Source organism: Elgaria multicarinata, chromosome 10, assembly GCF_023053635.1.
Source record: "Elgaria multicarinata webbii isolate HBS135686 ecotype San Diego chromosome 10, rElgMul1.1.pri, whole genome shotgun sequence".
Taxonomy (NCBI): domain Eukaryota; kingdom Metazoa; phylum Chordata; class Lepidosauria; order Squamata; family Anguidae; genus Elgaria; species Elgaria multicarinata.
The window spans coordinates 91,787,163-91,803,371 of record NC_086180.1 but is presented as its reverse complement, the minus strand read 5'-3'; the positions used below and the strand labels follow the sequence as shown (position 1 = coordinate 91,803,371).

The 16,209-nt window shown below is 42.2% G+C and overlaps 1 protein-coding gene across 1 annotated transcript in view; it reads left to right on the top strand.

The window, feature by feature from the left end:
* STX18 (syntaxin 18) overlaps positions 1 to 15,974 on the top strand; it is a 61,401-nt gene extending 45,427 nt beyond the window's left edge. The window contains exons 5-11 of the mRNA XM_063135674.1: positions 490 to 556; positions 1,208 to 1,323; positions 6,411 to 6,499; positions 8,378 to 8,436; positions 8,715 to 8,784; positions 11,298 to 11,378; positions 14,767 to 15,974. Coding sequence (XP_062991744.1) covers positions 490 to 556; positions 1,208 to 1,323; positions 6,411 to 6,499; positions 8,378 to 8,436; positions 8,715 to 8,784; positions 11,298 to 11,378; positions 14,767 to 14,862 — 578 coding nt within the window. The 3' untranslated portion in view covers positions 14,863 to 15,974. The remainder of the gene's footprint in view (positions 1 to 489; positions 557 to 1,207; positions 1,324 to 6,410; positions 6,500 to 8,377; positions 8,437 to 8,714; positions 8,785 to 11,297; positions 11,379 to 14,766) is intronic.
* The last annotated feature ends 235 nt before the right edge of the window (positions 15,975 to 16,209 follow it).

Genomic DNA, 16,209 nt, shown 5'->3' with positions numbered 1-16,209 from the left:
TCTGTATTGGCACCAGCACTGTTTTAATATATTTATATATAATTTAGAGTCAAGAGTGAAGAGTGAACAGTGCAGAAGCCAAGTTTGCAAATGATATCAACTTACATAGGATTTTGAAACATTAAGCACAGCGAAATGAGCCCTGGGTAAATACCCAACAGAATAAATAATACTTCAACATAAGTGTAAAATGTGCAGAGGGACAAAAAAACCACTTTCCTGCTGAATGACAGTTAAATGAATAGTAACCACATAGCAAAGAGATTTCAAAATATCACATCATGCTCAGAAGTGAAAAAAGGTATTTTTATGCTTGGAAGTATAACCTCTGGTTATCACTGACATCATATCCATCTTATGAACTTTCGAGGTGTGCGTGGGTGATGGAGTCAGAATTCTGGATTAAATCCAATCCAGCAGGACATTTTTGTGATCATGTATTCTGTTTTTTCCCCCTCTTGTTTCCATGGCTTTCTATATATTTAACAGGAGTTTGTAAGCTGTATTCAGAACAAAGAGCAATTCGTGTCAAACGAGTAGTTGATAAGAAAAGATTGTAAGTAATATTCCTTTTAAATCAAAGAATTGGATCTTGTTTGAAATTCTAATAGAAATTATTTATTTATTTATTTATTTATTATTGCATTTTATACCACCCAATAGCCAAAGCTCTCTGGGCGGTTCACAAAAATTGAATCTGTGTGCAAGCTAATTGTCACTGAATTCATACACACACACACACACACACACACGTTAGCTGAGCCTGTCTTTAGGTGTTGCTACCTTATGGGCCACTTCGCATGTCATGGCAAGGCACCATGTTATGCTGAGGTGTGCACTGTTCACCATTTTTTAATATGTGAGCCACAGCAGATGCACACTGTGACTTCTCATGTCATGTGAACTTGGGTGGCAGGGATTATGTGAGGGTTAAACAACCTTCGCATAACCCTAAAACAGAATATAGGTTATGCAGCTCTGGATGCATAAAAGCAACTAAGACAATATAGATACCTCCTCCTTGGTCTTGTCAGTTGCCTTGTGATGTAACATCTCTAGTGGGCAAAAAAAATCCTCTGTGGGAGGAGAGAGATGAGGTAGAGCCAGATAGTTCCATACAACCTACCAGGATTATGGATAAAAGTGAGGTATAGCTACAAGTGATCACCAGTATGTTTGCACTTGACTGACTTTTTTGTTCTTTTAGATTCAGACTTGAGCCTGAGCAGAGCAATAAATCCAAAGCAACGTCTCCTCTTGAAAGAGCTGGCCAGACAACCTCTGAAGAATCTGAGGAAAAACTCATTTATGAAGGCAACAGAGGTGATATTTCATTCTTGTACCATCCTCCACTTTTTAAGTTTTTGGGTGTATGTGTTCCAAATTGATAACTTCCTATTCATTCATTCATTCGTTCGTTTAGGAAACATAATTTCAGTTGGTTTCATCACTACTGCAATGTATTCTATAAAAGTGGAATTTTGACATATGCAAAGATTAAAATGTTTTATCCTCAAGGTTGGTGGATCCAAAAGATTTTCAGGATGCTTGCGTGGAATTTTCAGCCCATGTGGCAAGCCTTCCTGTCAATGCCCTGGTTAATTTTTAGAAGAAAGAATTGACACATAGATACTCCTAGTACCCTCCCACTCCATAGACTCAAAGTAGATCGTGGTTGTTCTGAAGAGCTGCTGGAGGTGAAGTAGTTGGGACAGTAGCTTTACGTGCAGGTGGCTGAAAATTCAGAATAAATCTGACCATACACACCATTGTTTAAGAAATATTCAAAGTACGAATTGGAAAGTTGACTTCAAACTGCTTTTTGCTCTTGCTTATTGAAATCATGATTTAAATCACCTTGATTCACATCAGTCCACCCTGCTGAGATATGACCTGCTTATGGTCTACTAACTTCCTTTATGGATTTCTCTCTCTCTTAGCTCATTCTCTGCCCTCCTCAGAGACTGCCACTTTTTTTCATTCCTACTTTATTAACTCCTCCCCCAGCCAAACTTTCTCCTCAAACAGAGAGTGCAAACTGGAGTGATTAGCTTTTAGGGGAGGGGCAAAATCACATCCCCCTGAGAAATCAGATGCAGTGGGCAGGTTCAGCAAGGTGCCGGAGGACCATCTCTTTACTTTCTCCCATCTCAGTGATGATAGTCATTAATTCCTATAAGAATATGTCAAAGTAGTGCACATGAGCATAAGAGGAACCATGCTGGATCAGACCAAAGGTCCATCTAGTCCCACATTCTGTTCACACAATGGCCAGCTAGCTGTCAAGAGGAACCCACAAGCAGGACATGAGTGCAACAGCACCCTTCTGCCCATGTTCCCCAGCAATCGGAGTACATAAGCATACTGAATCTGATACTGGAAGTAGCCATTGACTAGTAGCCTTCTCCTCCAGGAATTTGTCTAACTCCCTTTTAAAGCCATCCAACCCGGTGCCCCTCTTGTGGCAGCAAATCCCATAGTTTAACTATGCGCTGTGTGAAGAAGTCCTTCCTTTGATCTTTCCTGAATCTCCCACCACTCAGCTTCATGGAATGACTCCGGGTTCTACTATTTTGAGAGAGGAAGAAAAATGTCTCCCTATCCACTTTTTTCACATGTCTCCCCTTATTCGCCTTTTTTCCAAGGTAAACAATCCTAGCTAATTAACTATTCCTCATAGGGGAATTCCAGCCCCTTGATCATTGTAGTTGCCCTCTTCTGCAACATGGAGACAGGGTGACATGGGCTTGTCCAACCCCAACCCTACCTCTCGTGGGCTGGGTGGGGGAGAAAGCCCTACATACACAGTGATGCCTTGTCTCTCCTTTGGAGCTTCTGCAACATACGGACCCATGCTTGGAGGTAGATTAGTTACAAAAAAACAATTTTAGTCCTCCAAATAATTGAAAACAGAATTACTTCCTTTCTTTGGAACAGAACTTAGGTGATGGTCTGGTTTCTACGAAAAATAGTACATCCATTATTTTCTGAACTTCATTTCCTCTGTCTTCCATGTAGGAGAAAGCCTGCTTTAACAGCGGAAGCTGTGTTGGAACTAAGGGCAACTACTTGTATGGTCTCTCCCTCCCTCCCTTCCTCTTTCTCATTCTATATTTGTCCTGGTTGTATTTGCCTAGCAATGAGAGCAGTGGATGTACATGTCACATGTCATTAGTACTGGCAGTAGTTAAAAGTAATTGGTTCCTATGGGATAATAAAGGGGACACTTACTGTTTATTATTAGTTTTATAAGCTGACTAGTCTATGAAAATGTTCTTAATTTGCATGCTTTATACAGGTTCCAGAATTCAGCTATTCATAGCACAGAATTTGGATTATCTTGTCATAAACTTTTGGTGGTGTTGTTTTTAATGAAATGTAAACTGAACCAACATCACAAGCTAAAATAAATTGGGATGAAAGCCCACATAATAAAAAGAGATCTGCCTTCACAACTGACATTGACAAACGTACCTGCTGACAAATTGAATGCTGGCTCAGCCACCTGTTTTCCCCTTCCCTTCCTGCCACCCCACCCCACCCATTTATTTATTTATTTATTACATTTCTATACCGCCCAATAGCCGGAGCTCTCACCCATGCTTCAGGTAGGATGTCTGCTCCCCACCCCCCACCCCCCACGGGCCACACATACATTTATCTAGTCCCTCTTCACCTTATTAATACTTCTTTGGCTTTCAGGTCAGCCCCATGTAAGGATTTTGTTAAATTCATTGTGGGCCTTGCCAGACCTACCACATAATCCGGTGGGAAGTAGGGGCGACGGCACGCTACAGCTAGCGTGCGCTGTCACCCTTTTCAAGACGTAACACGTGACGGGGCAAGGGAAAGCCCCGTCGCATCCGGCATTTTTTTTCACTTAAAGGGCCATGTGCACAGGAGCGCACCGCTGAAAAAGGTAGTTTTTTTTAAAAAAAAAAAATAAAGGGTCCCCTGCTCCCCCCCCCACAATGCCTGATGCTCCCTCCTGCCCACTCGCTCGCCTGTCCTCCCCCCGTCCACCAGGCCCTGTCCCCATCCACAAGGCCTCTCCCCGTCCTTCTTCCCCTCCATCCGCCATGCCCATCCCTGCTTGCCATGCCCGCTCGTCATGCCTGTCCCCGTCCATCATGCCCGTCCCCACTCGCCATGCTCACCCCCTGCCCGTTCGTCATGCCCGTCCCCGCTCGCCATGCCCGCCCCCTGCCCGCTCGTCATGTCTGATGCCCCCTCCGCACCCCTGTCCGTGATTTCCCCCCCCCCCAGCCCGATGGGCACAGCGCTCCTATGGAGTGCTGTGCCCAGTCCGTGGCTTCTCCCGGCTACTCGCAAGTAAGAGAGCAGCCGGAAAAAGCCACAGACCCTGCTAGACCTTCCGCAGCCCCGGCCTCAGGCCGGGGCTGCGGAAAAGCCAGGCCATAAGCGGATCCGCTTATCCCTGTTCAAGCGAGGACTTAGCCCGGCCTGACCCTGGGATCCCCTGTGTGTCACCTGGATGCACAGGAGGGAGACCGGGCCTCACACCAGGCTAACACCTCGTCTAGCAACGGCCTGTGTCTGTGTTTGGCGGATTGTCAGGCATTTTGTTCCACTGTGTGCTCATTGATGGAGTCTGATGCCCCCACCCCCCGGATATACGAGAATTTAGTTCCGTTTGCCAATGTGCATTTGTGCTAATGCACACATGGCAAATTCCTCCAAAGAGAGAGAGAGAGAGAGAGAGAAAGAAAGAAAGAAAGAAAGAAAGAAAGAAAGAAAGAAAGGATCCGTACATCCACAGAATCTGTGTGACTCAGACAAAACTGGTGCAGAAGCCTGGAAATCCAGGCTCATTTGAATCCATTGTGGGTTTCTCCATCATTGCTGACCCCATGTATATAGATGGCTTCTGTAAATTTGTAGAACAGGTTTTCTCCCCCAAAAGTTTACCCTGGAAAGAAGGAATCTAGCTTGAGTGGAGTGCCATAGCGTGCCTTTTCTACAGGTCCTAGAGTTCAGCCTTTGTTTGAATAAGGAAGTGAACAGTAATATCAGCCGTTATGCCTAGATACACAGGGGAGCATCTTTATAATCCCTCATCCAGAATTGTTTTTAAACAGAAGCACTCTGAACAGTCTCCCGAGAGAGGCCAGCATCTGATTTATACAGCAACGTTGCCAGTCTCATTGAAAACACTCACTGGCAAGGACATAAACAAGTGCTCAGTGAATCAGTAAAACTGTTACCCAAGTATCTTGAAGAAATAACTTTCAGAATTAATAGCAAGATTAAAATATAGAATAAAATGAAGTAGATCAGTAGATGCTTTGAAATTTAAGCAAGATATCCCAGCAGGTGGCACAGTGAAATGAATTTGGGCCTTAACTGGTGTTACTTTTTGCCAGTGTTGCCACTGGTTTCAGAAGCTTTAAAGTTGAGTTTATCTTAAAATCTTTCCTACAAACATATATGCACTTCCTTAAGATACATAGGAATATATGTGTTCCTACCTCCAAATAGGAGCTAATGCACAGACTAGTGGGTAGACTCTTCAAATACTTAAAAGGTTGTCACACAGAGGAGGGCCAGGATCTCTTCTCGATCATCCCAGAGTGCAGGACATAGAATAACGGGGTGAAGTTACAGGAAGTCAGATTCCGGCTGGACATCAGGAAAAACTTCCTGACTGTTAGAGCAGTACGACAATGGAACCAGTTACCTAGGGAGGTTGAGGGCTCTCCCACACTAGAGGCCTTCAAGAGGCAGCTGGACAACCATCTGTCAGGTATGCTGTAGGGTGGATTCCTGCATTGAGCAGGGGGTTGGACTCGATGGCCTTTTAGGCCCCTTCCAACTCTACTATTCTATGATTCTATGATTCTATAAGCATGCCTTTGGCTTGAGCCCTTTTGTCAGGAAGCTGCTTGCAGAATAGGGAAGGGAGTAGAGTAGGGTGGGTGTGAAAGCTACATCATTAAACCGATCCTTCATTTAAAAGATTAATGTTTACACAGTTTTAAACCAACCTATTATGCTGTTCCCGGTGATCCTGAGAGCCACACGTGCTGCGTTTGCACAAACTTCTCACTTATGCAAATAATGTTCCTCATTGAAGTTCCCCAACAGAACCCTGAGTTGATATTCATGTTAGTTGCTTATTTGCAGCACAGAAAGGGCATCTTTTGGCCTAAGTGACTAATGCTTACTCATCTAATTGAAAGCCTGTAGATGCAGGTATCTACCCTCAGATAATATTTCTAGGTTTCCATCAAAAGGGGGAAGTGTGGCAGGAGACATTAATTTTAAGTCCCTTAATTTTAGGGAAACAGAGCTATGAACAAGTTCTTGCTTAACTAAGAATGGGTATTAAATGGTTCTGGCAAGTTTGGGCTTGCTGTGAAGGCTAATTTATTTTTTCTTTACCTTTACAGATAAGAATGTGATAGATGAACATGCTAATTTTGGACTTTGGGGTGATGGCAAAGGAGAAGATGAGCTTTCACCTGAAGAAATCCAAATGGTAAATTTTATTTCTTACCTGTTACTTGATGTTTTACCTGGCTAATCCTATCCGCAGCTATTGAATATAGAATAAGCACAATGCATGCGCAGGGTCCTGTGCTTTTCTGCTAAGTGGCTTGGTAACAAATGTATTTTGTCCATGGCTTTTCCATTTGCTTTCCAAATTCTTACTGTCAGTAACTGCTTAGCATTTTTAATCATAATTTTAAAAAGTAGATTGTTGTGGAGCCATGATATTAGCGGGCAAGTATGTTCCAGCAATCGTGCTACTCTTCAAGAAGTTATATCTCTCTTGTGAATTGTTATTTCAATTCACAAACAGAAAAAGCTGTTTTACCATAGAGAAATATAAAGGAACCTATACAAGTAGGATGTTCTGATTCTAATTTTGCCTTTTGTGAGCTACATTATTCTTAGGCACAGTCCATTTCTTAATATATTATGCATTTTGAGGGGGGGAGTAATGAGCATTGATAGAATGAATAATATAATTATTTGTGTATCAAATAGGATAGTATTAAAGTTGTCTTTCACAATGGTGTGAGGGGGGATGTGGGGGTTGTGTCTTACACACATGTGTGTAACTACCTGAGGCCTCTTTTGAATATAGTGCAACATAAGAATATTTATAAGGGGTCTACTGATAGAAAGATAAATTAAGGGGAGAAACCTTTTGAGGCCTTTTCATGTCATACCAAAATAAACCCTGCATATTTTTGGATTTTTTTAAAAAAATGTGTAAAGGTCATCTTTTAGAAAACCTTTATTCATACCTTTAATAAAACTAGGAGGATCAAGAATTTGGCAGGTGGTTTTTCTACCATCATGCTGTTTCCCTGACCCAGCGGAATATGTGTTTGCAGTGACAGGTTTCTGCATGAGCATCCCTTTGCCATATGCAGATCCAGAAGCACAATAGTTTGCTGCTTGAGCAGGCCTGCTAGTTAAATACATGCAGACCTTCCTGATGCAGGATCGGGTACCACGCACACAAGAGCCCATCAGAATAGAATCAGATGCAGATGAGGGTTCTCATCTATTGATGACCTGGCCAACATTGCCATCAATGCAGTTTGATGCAGAAGCACCTTCCCATTGCCCTGTTATTTATGTAGGGAAGGCCTGTGGTTTGGTTGTAGACCATATGCTTTGCTGTGCAGACTCTCCCATTTCCAATCTTTGGGATCTGCTGTTAAAATAGAAATATAAGGGCAACAGGGTTGGGTAAGACCTTGGAGAACCACTGCCAGTCAGAGTAGAGAACAGCAGGATAAACTGGCCATTGATGGCAGAGTTTTTGTCCTAAAGTGGATTAGATTCCAATAGGTGTCATATACAGGCAAATCAACAGAAATTAATTTTAAGCTACACACCAAGTTTAGGGGTGGGGGGAATATTGTGCATCACTTACTTTTGCAGTTCCAACACAATTCTGTTGCATCAGAAGGAGTCATGTTCTATTTTGCATTGGACATAGAGTTTTAGAATTATGCACTTTCAGAGTAACTCAACTAAACAGCACTAGCCCAAAAAGAACTCATTGTTGCTTTGTCTTGTCACTGGGAAAAGAAAAGGAAAAATGTTTTTGAGTCTTACATAGCAAAGCATGCACAGATGATCTTATATAAAGAACCAAGGGTTGCTGCTAGAGTATCAGACTTCGATCATTAAGCTCATGAAAAACCTGAGCTCTTTGAAGGTGGCATAAAAATGTGATAAATATTATGAGATTAAAATAAAGGACTCCTGCTTGCACTATTGTTAAGAACACTTTGAGAATCCTCCTTTTTGTTTTAACAACTTCCTGTAAATCTCTTCAGATCTTTAAACCTCATGTTGTTATCTTTCTCCTTCCCCCCGCCCCTCCCCCGCCCAGTTTGAGCAGGAAAACCAACGCCTTGTCGGTGAAATGAACAGCCTGTTTGATGAAGTGAGGTACAATTTCTTCTTACTTGCTGGTCCTTCATATGTGGCTGCTCCAGGTTCCATAGTTTACGGCCTGTTCCACTTGCTTTATATAGAAATAATCTCAGAATTTTATGTGCTTATGGACATTTTCCTATTTGCAGCACTTCTCTGTTTGCTAGTTCATTGCTAATGACAACAATGCAATTCTTCAGTCTGTCAGGAATGTATCATATTGTATGTACTTCAGTCTATACAAATGAAGAATGCTTGTACTTATTTAGTGTGACTTTTTGTTGCTTTTTTAGACAAATTGAAGGAAAGGTGGTTGAAATATCTAGACTTCAAGAGATATTTACAGAAAAAGTCTTACAACAGGTAAAAACCACAATTTGGCCCTTCTACTCTTGCCTTTTCCATTATGTCATAGTGCCCTCTTGAGCAAAGGCAAAATGTATCTCGGTAATTGAGGAAAAAGAAGCAGACAAGTAAGATTTAGATGGGATAAAACATGATGATTTGCCTGGGGACTTGGACTAGACTGCAGGCAAAGCGGGCCCTGGGCATAGCCTAGTTCCAGGGCATTGGAAGAGGGGGAGGGAGGGAGGGAGTAAAAACTGCCCAGACTTTTCTTCCTCTGTGTTGCCGAGGTATAACCCTGTGCCTGGGACATTGTGGGTTAAATCAAAATGGTGGCCAGGCCAGGCAATGGCAGTGGCAGCAAAACAAGACAAAACTGGAAGGGAGAAAAAGCCTGCTGTACGGCCACTGCTAACAGTAAAGCTCCCACAAAACATTCAGACACACACGTGCTGGATGTTGTAAATGGGGGCAAATTTTGCCTTCTTTCGCCCCACTCCATTCAATTTGAAAGTTGCTGACCATGGGTCAAACTGCAAGTTACGCATAAGTGTGTATATGAGGCTTATCTTGTTTCCACCACCACCACCATTTGCTTCCTGAAATCCCCTCCACTTATGTTCAAAGGGGTTCAAATGGATGCTTCCCCTTTTTTTTTAAGCATCCTCCCCTCCCTGTGCACAGTGGTCCAGATCTGAACTGGGGGCACATGCACTTCTCTAGAGTTTTAGAAATGCCTCAGCTACACTCTGTGCAATTAATGTAATATATACTTTGACCCTAAAGTTTAAATTAAAAGGGTGCTCACTCAAAGCTTAATACCATGTGGTTTTCCATTGTTATTAGGAGACTTGAATGCCACATCCTTGTGGTGAGGCATCTTTGAAGCATCCTTTAGATCAAGGGTAGGCTATGGGATGCAGCCTTTTTTGAGGCCTCCCAAGCTAACGCTGCCAAACTGCTGCCAAATTTCAGCGGCGGCGTGGTGGTGGTAGCAAAAGGACCACATATTTACTTTAAAATAAGCCTCATGGGGACCGCACACCTTGTTCTAATGCAAATTCACACTCCCTCTGGAGCTTCTAGGAGCATGATTGGCAATTAAAACAAGGTGTATGCTGTCCGTGCACATTGTTTTAAAGGGAAAATGCAGCCTTTTTACCACCGTTGAATTACTGCTGAATTTTGACAGGATTTCTGTTGTGGAGGGATGAGAAATTGGCCCAGAACCGTCTGAAGTTGACCAGTCATTTTACAGGCTGTTGGACTTTACAGCTGGAATCTTGCCATGTACTTCAAGTGACTTCATATGATGGACTTGAATGTTTGTGAAAAACCCAAAGGCCATGGGTGAGGGCATAGGTATTCCTGCCTCCAAAAGCAACCACTCCACCTTACCTTACCCTCTCCCCTCCCTAGCGATACCTGGGGGGACATTCCACAGGTGTTGAAGTGCTGCATTATCCGTTTCCACACCCCTGCGTCCCTTTGTTGCCTGCCAATTGCAGAGGTGGAGAAAATCATCACACAATGATGCCATGTCCAGATGTTACTGAGGAAGAAAACGAGGTGGGCCGCTGTTTATGGTGGCAGCTAGGCTTGTCCTGTTGTTTTGCCAGTAGCAAAATAGGCTAATAAAAAAAGAAAAAAGAAGACGGTATCTTCAAAGCACAGTCCTTTCATCTACTGGGATCCCCTGGATCTTATCATGATAACATCAGAAAAGATCAGCAGCGAATGTGACTCCATAATGGGCTAGCTCGTAGGAACTCTCTGGCTATGGTGTGGCTTCAGAGGCAGCCTATGGTCCTGCTTCTGAGGCCTCCCTCAGAGATCTGTATACACCTAGTGGACTCTTCCTTACCCCCCATGGGACAAAGAACTAGCTTCAACCATTGATAGGCAGACGAGCCAGATGGCGGTAGCAAACTACGCCCAACCTTGGGGGCCCTGTTTCCCAGGCAGACAGCTGAAGCTAGAATCTGGGATAATGTGTACGATTGAAGAGGCGTAACACAGAAGGCCCACTAAGCCTGGATAAAGAATCCAGGCACAGATGTAAGCTAGGCTTTCAGGTACGTTGGATTGTGGAAGAGAACAAATGTGATGCACCACTAGCTCCTTGGTATACAACGGTTTTTCACATTTCCACTACAAACTATATGTCTCTCTTAATGCCTAATTCTGGCCAGTCACTTAAACTGAGAGAAGACTTATTTCTTTCATGTTTTATTTTTTTAAAAAACCATTCATTTTGTTTCTGTAATTTAACAATGTACTGTTTTTCACTGCTTCCAGCACCTCCTGAAAACAACTCTCTTCCAGGAAGCCTTCCTCAACTGACCAGACACTGTTTTTATTGGTCCTTTGTTTTATATTGAAAATTTAAATTTGCTGTTTTTAATCTACTTTCTTTTTACTGTTTTATTCCTACGTGCAGCACTCCAGAATCTATTTTAGATACAGAATGGTATATAAATATTATAAATATTTTTTTAAAAATTTAAAAAGTATGTTAATTTATTTAACAGGAAGCTGATATTGACAACATCCACCAGATAGTTGTGGGTGCAACGGAGAACATCAAGGAAGGCAATGAAGACATAAGAGAGGTAATCTCCCTAATGAATGTCTTGCTTTGTATCGAATACTTCTTGACCAAAGTATGACAGGCCCCACCTTAGCAGCCTGCTGATAATGTAGCCAACCAAAAAAGAGATCTTGGGGTTGTGGTGGACAGCTTGATTGAAATGTCAGCCCAGTGTGCAGCAGTTGTAAAGAAGGCAAACTCCATGTTAGGCATTATTAGGAAAGGAATTGAGAATAAAACTACCTTTATACAAATCTATGGTGTGACCACATTTAGAATATTGTGTGCAGTTTTGGTCACCACACCTAAAAAAATATATCAGATATTGTAGTTCTTTAAAAGTGCAGAAAACGGCAACTAAAATGATCAAACGCCTGGAGCATCTCCGCTTTATGGGAAGCGTTGCTTGGGTTCATGAATAATGTTAATAACATTTATTTGATAAATAATAAATTTCTCTGCAACTTATTCATCTTTACATTGTTGCTGTTTTTAGTTCGGCTGAGTTAGCAAATTGTTTTGTTAGAATAAATGGGAAATTGTGTTAATAAGAACTGTATTTTAAATTAGAGCTTTGTGATAAACCACATTTTTTGTTTTCCCTGAAATGCCTATGCTTTCCATCTTTCCTTGGCTGGAGCAGCTGTCTAAACTTCAAAAACAATCAGGACACACCCTTTCTACTAGTGAAAAAAGATGCAAACCTAAAAATATGTTTTCAAAATATACCCGGCATTGCCCAGATATCTAAATAACACATAGTAGGGAAGCGGATCTCAGTGGACGCAAGGAACTGTTGTATGAATGTGCTCTGAAGTTATTATTGTGAAAAAAAGGAAGGCAGCCAGAACACAGAATACTTTATTGGCATAATTTACTATATAATATCTACATTTAACAGGTTTCAGCAGAGAGCCAATGAGAGTCACCAGTGGTCAAGGCCACTGGTGACTTGGGCCTTTTATCTAAAATACTTGTGCTCCGAAGACACACCATGGCACTTTCTTATTTTTATTTTTTTAGTTAAATGAACTCGTGTATAAATTAACCATCTGCACGACAGTAAGTGCATATATAAGGAATCATAGAATCATAGAAGAGTAGAGTTGGAAGGGGCCTATAAGACCATCGAGTCCAACCCCCTGTGTGAAGTCACATAGAATGATACAGCCACTGATTAAGATCCAAACGGCATGTGACTTGAATTGTGCTTAAACAGCATGCTTAAGATTGACCATCTCTCTTTCTTTACAAAAAGCAGCTGTGGGGACCCAATTGTGATCAGGGCTGTAGCACCCACCCATCCATGCTGTTTTCCTGGTTCAAATTTCCCCAGAACTGCTATTTGACCCAGATAGAGTTATTAACAGCAAACAGCACATGCCGGTACTACATGCCGGTACTACACGGGTGCCCACGTCCTCTGAGAGGCGCTTCCCTCCTCTCATTGCCGATGCTGCTCTTCGATAGGGGATTGAGGAGGAGTATTGCGAAGGAGGGGAGGTAAGCAGCTGTCAGTGAACGCGCCCAACTCCAGCCAAGTCCTGCCAGGACTGCTTCGGCCTGCACTTCTTGCCCACCAAGTGCTCCACCAGGAGCCTGTACTGAAGGGTCAGGGCCAGCCCACCTACTTGCCCCCCTTCATTGAGCCTATTTCTGGGCATGTGCCCAGAATTTCCCCCCTCCCTCCCTCTTGAGGATGAAGCCTGCGTGTGCACTTCCCCCAGTTTCTGAGAAAACAGCGATATCAGGACGGGGGGCCTTTGAGCATGTCCAGAGTTCAGCCTCTCAAAGACACACTGTTGTATCCAGTTATGAGTTTAAAACCACACATGGCAGGTGGGAGGAGGCACCACAAATGGATGCAGCCCATTTATGTGGGTTGTTTCCTTTTATGTGGAACTGGGTTGATGTTCGAGACGGACCTGAGAAATCACAATGGCCGCCAAAGGCTGGTAAGTCTGGCCTTCCGCCCAAGGCATGCTGGGAGTTGTAGGCATAAACCTAGGTTTTCATTATAATGGCTACTAGACATGATGGCTAAGTACAACCTTCAGTATCATGTATACAAGTTGCTGGGGAACATGGACATGATGGTGCTGTTGCACTCGTGTTCTGCTTGCAGGTTTCCTGAGGGCAGCTGGCTGGCTCCTGTGTGAACAGAGTGCTGGACTAGATGGACCTTGGTCTGATCCAGCATCAGGGCTCTTCTTATGTTCTTATGTTGAAAGTACATTGACATCATTGTTGGTTGTATCTTCTGCGCAAATGTACACCCAGTCTTGATCTACTGAGACACACAGATCACAGACTTTATTTCCTAGTAAAAGATAGCTATGGTCCACTTCTTGTGAAGCCAATCTAAAAGGGAAAAATCAAATCTCAGCCCTGGACAAGTAATGACAATGCTGCCTTTTAGGCCTTATTAGCAAAGGTTTATCCCGGATCGTGTAAATGACACACAGGATATCCCGGGAGCAGGCAAGGATGACCCCGGGAAGGGCGGCAGACCACATCCCACCATCAGCCACTTGTCCACAGCTCTCTGATGCTGCATTAAACATTTGCTGCAGTGGTAAAAGTGGCAATGGTGCTTCATAGCTAGCAGGCTGTCTGGCCAGCCTGCCAGCCAGCTGTGGAATGCCATTGCCACTTTTATTGCTGCAGCAAATACTGTTTAAATTTAAATAGCTTTTGCTGCTCTAGGGCAGAAGGCTGGCAGCACTCCTATGTAGGTCCCCAGAGTGCTTCCTCAGAGCAAAGCATTGTGAGTGAGGTGGCCCTGGAGAGTCCCTGCGGTGTCATCATATTGCGATAGCAACAAATTCTGTTAAAAGTTGAACCAGTCTTTGGTGCCTCCATCACACCAAAACAACAATGGTACAGGCCCGCTCCAGGACCACTGCCACCACCCCACCTCCCTCTGAGGAAGGCCCCCTTCCGTAAAGTGCAGTAACTCTAATTAAATTATGGTTTGTTTTTAACTGTGTATATTTATTGTTTTATACTGTATGTTTTTATCTGTACGCTGTCTTTTATCTTAGTGATAAAGGGCAGGATATAAATATTTTAAATAAATAACCCACAACGAGCGTTTGTGTCATGCCAACTGGCCAAATGTGTGTTGGTGTTCTCTATCATTACCCCCAAATTTCTGGGTCAACGATTCAGCTAAATGTGGGGATTCCCAAGTGCAGTGGTGCAGTTCAACCTTTCTCCCCCCCAGCCTTAGTGTGTTCTGCTCAAATCATGTGATTCATGTGTGTGGCTGGACCCAAAGACCTAACTTTAGCCATTTCTACATAAAGTATTTGGGACCAAAACTATAAAAAGATCTTCCCTGTTCTTGAACTAGATATTGCAATCCAAGCCAGCTTAGGGAAACAATAATGTGAATGCTTTTTCTACAGGCAATCAAGAATAATGCTGGATTTCGTGTGTGGATCCTCTTCTTCCTTGTGATGTGCTCCTTTTCTTTGTTATTCTTGGACTGGTACGGTAGCTAACCTTGGCCTATTCACTACATGTATCACCTTGACTGAAGCCTGCTGAAGCCACCTGGACCAATATTGGCTGAAGATGTTTTCTTTGCAAAGGTCTATTGTAGTTCATGCATTTGCCATGGTGGAAATGTCTTGATCATCAGACACATGTATTTCTGTACATTCTTCTGACAAATGTTCTGGTCACATTCATTTTGTTATTACGACTCAGGAACAGGCTGCAACAAGAAAAACCTTTAGATAGCTGATAGAAATGGAGCAAGCGGCAGAAGATCCACAATAAAAATGTAACGCTCGTTATTGCAATATGAAGCCATCGTGAAGTTAGGTTTAACTTCACGATGTTTAACAAAGGAAACTGTTGTAGTCCATGAACAGAAATTGCTTTTCAGCCATCTCTCCAATATCAGCTTTAATCCCATGGTCTCCCACTAAATAAAAATTACGTTGTACATATGGGTTGCTGGTTGTAGTTCTATACCATTACTCAGTGCACCTCTCTGAAATTCATAGCAAGTACTAGCACCTCTAGTAATAAGCACTGTGCAAAATTTACTTGTGGCAGTATGACAATTGTTTTATACAGACCATCTATCTAATATGAGTTGCTGAAATATTGCCAAATATAGCAAAAATAAGCCAAATATAGCACATTTTTGTCCCAACCAGTATACTCTTGCTTAAACTAGTGGCCTAAATAAATCTGCTGATTCAAGGGATACAGAGCAAGTTCCAGATTGCATTATATTAGAAAGGAACAGTTTGACTATTTAGAATGAGATTATTCACAGTTGGTATTTCAGTTTACATCAGAGGTGCTTTCTTGTTCATTCTTTAAAAAATACCACTATAAAAAAATAAGAAATTGAAATTCTTCCATCATGGCCATATAGAATAATCATCATTGGAAATGAACCTTGAAAAATTGGAAGACGTTCTGTTGCAAATGCAGTCACTGGAATCCTTCATTTTTTATTTATACTAAATGTAATATACATGTGTGTAAACATACTGAGTTTGAGAGATATGATCATACTTTATTTTACACAGTGAAAATGTCAAAAGTTACATGTGAATTTACATTCAATAGAGTACTGACTACTAGAAAATACAAACATGGTATAGTTTAATATGTTTATATGGGATCGAACTCTTTAAATGCAAAAGAAATATTTGGCACATAATTTATTGCTTTTATGCAATTCCACACAGCAGTGATGACATACTAAAAATTATTTTACAACACATAACTATGCTCAGTATTAAAAAATTTCTATATGGAAAAGCAGTTGGCATTTTCTAAACAGACTGTGATGTATTGGAAGGAGACATAACCCAAAAGTGGAACCG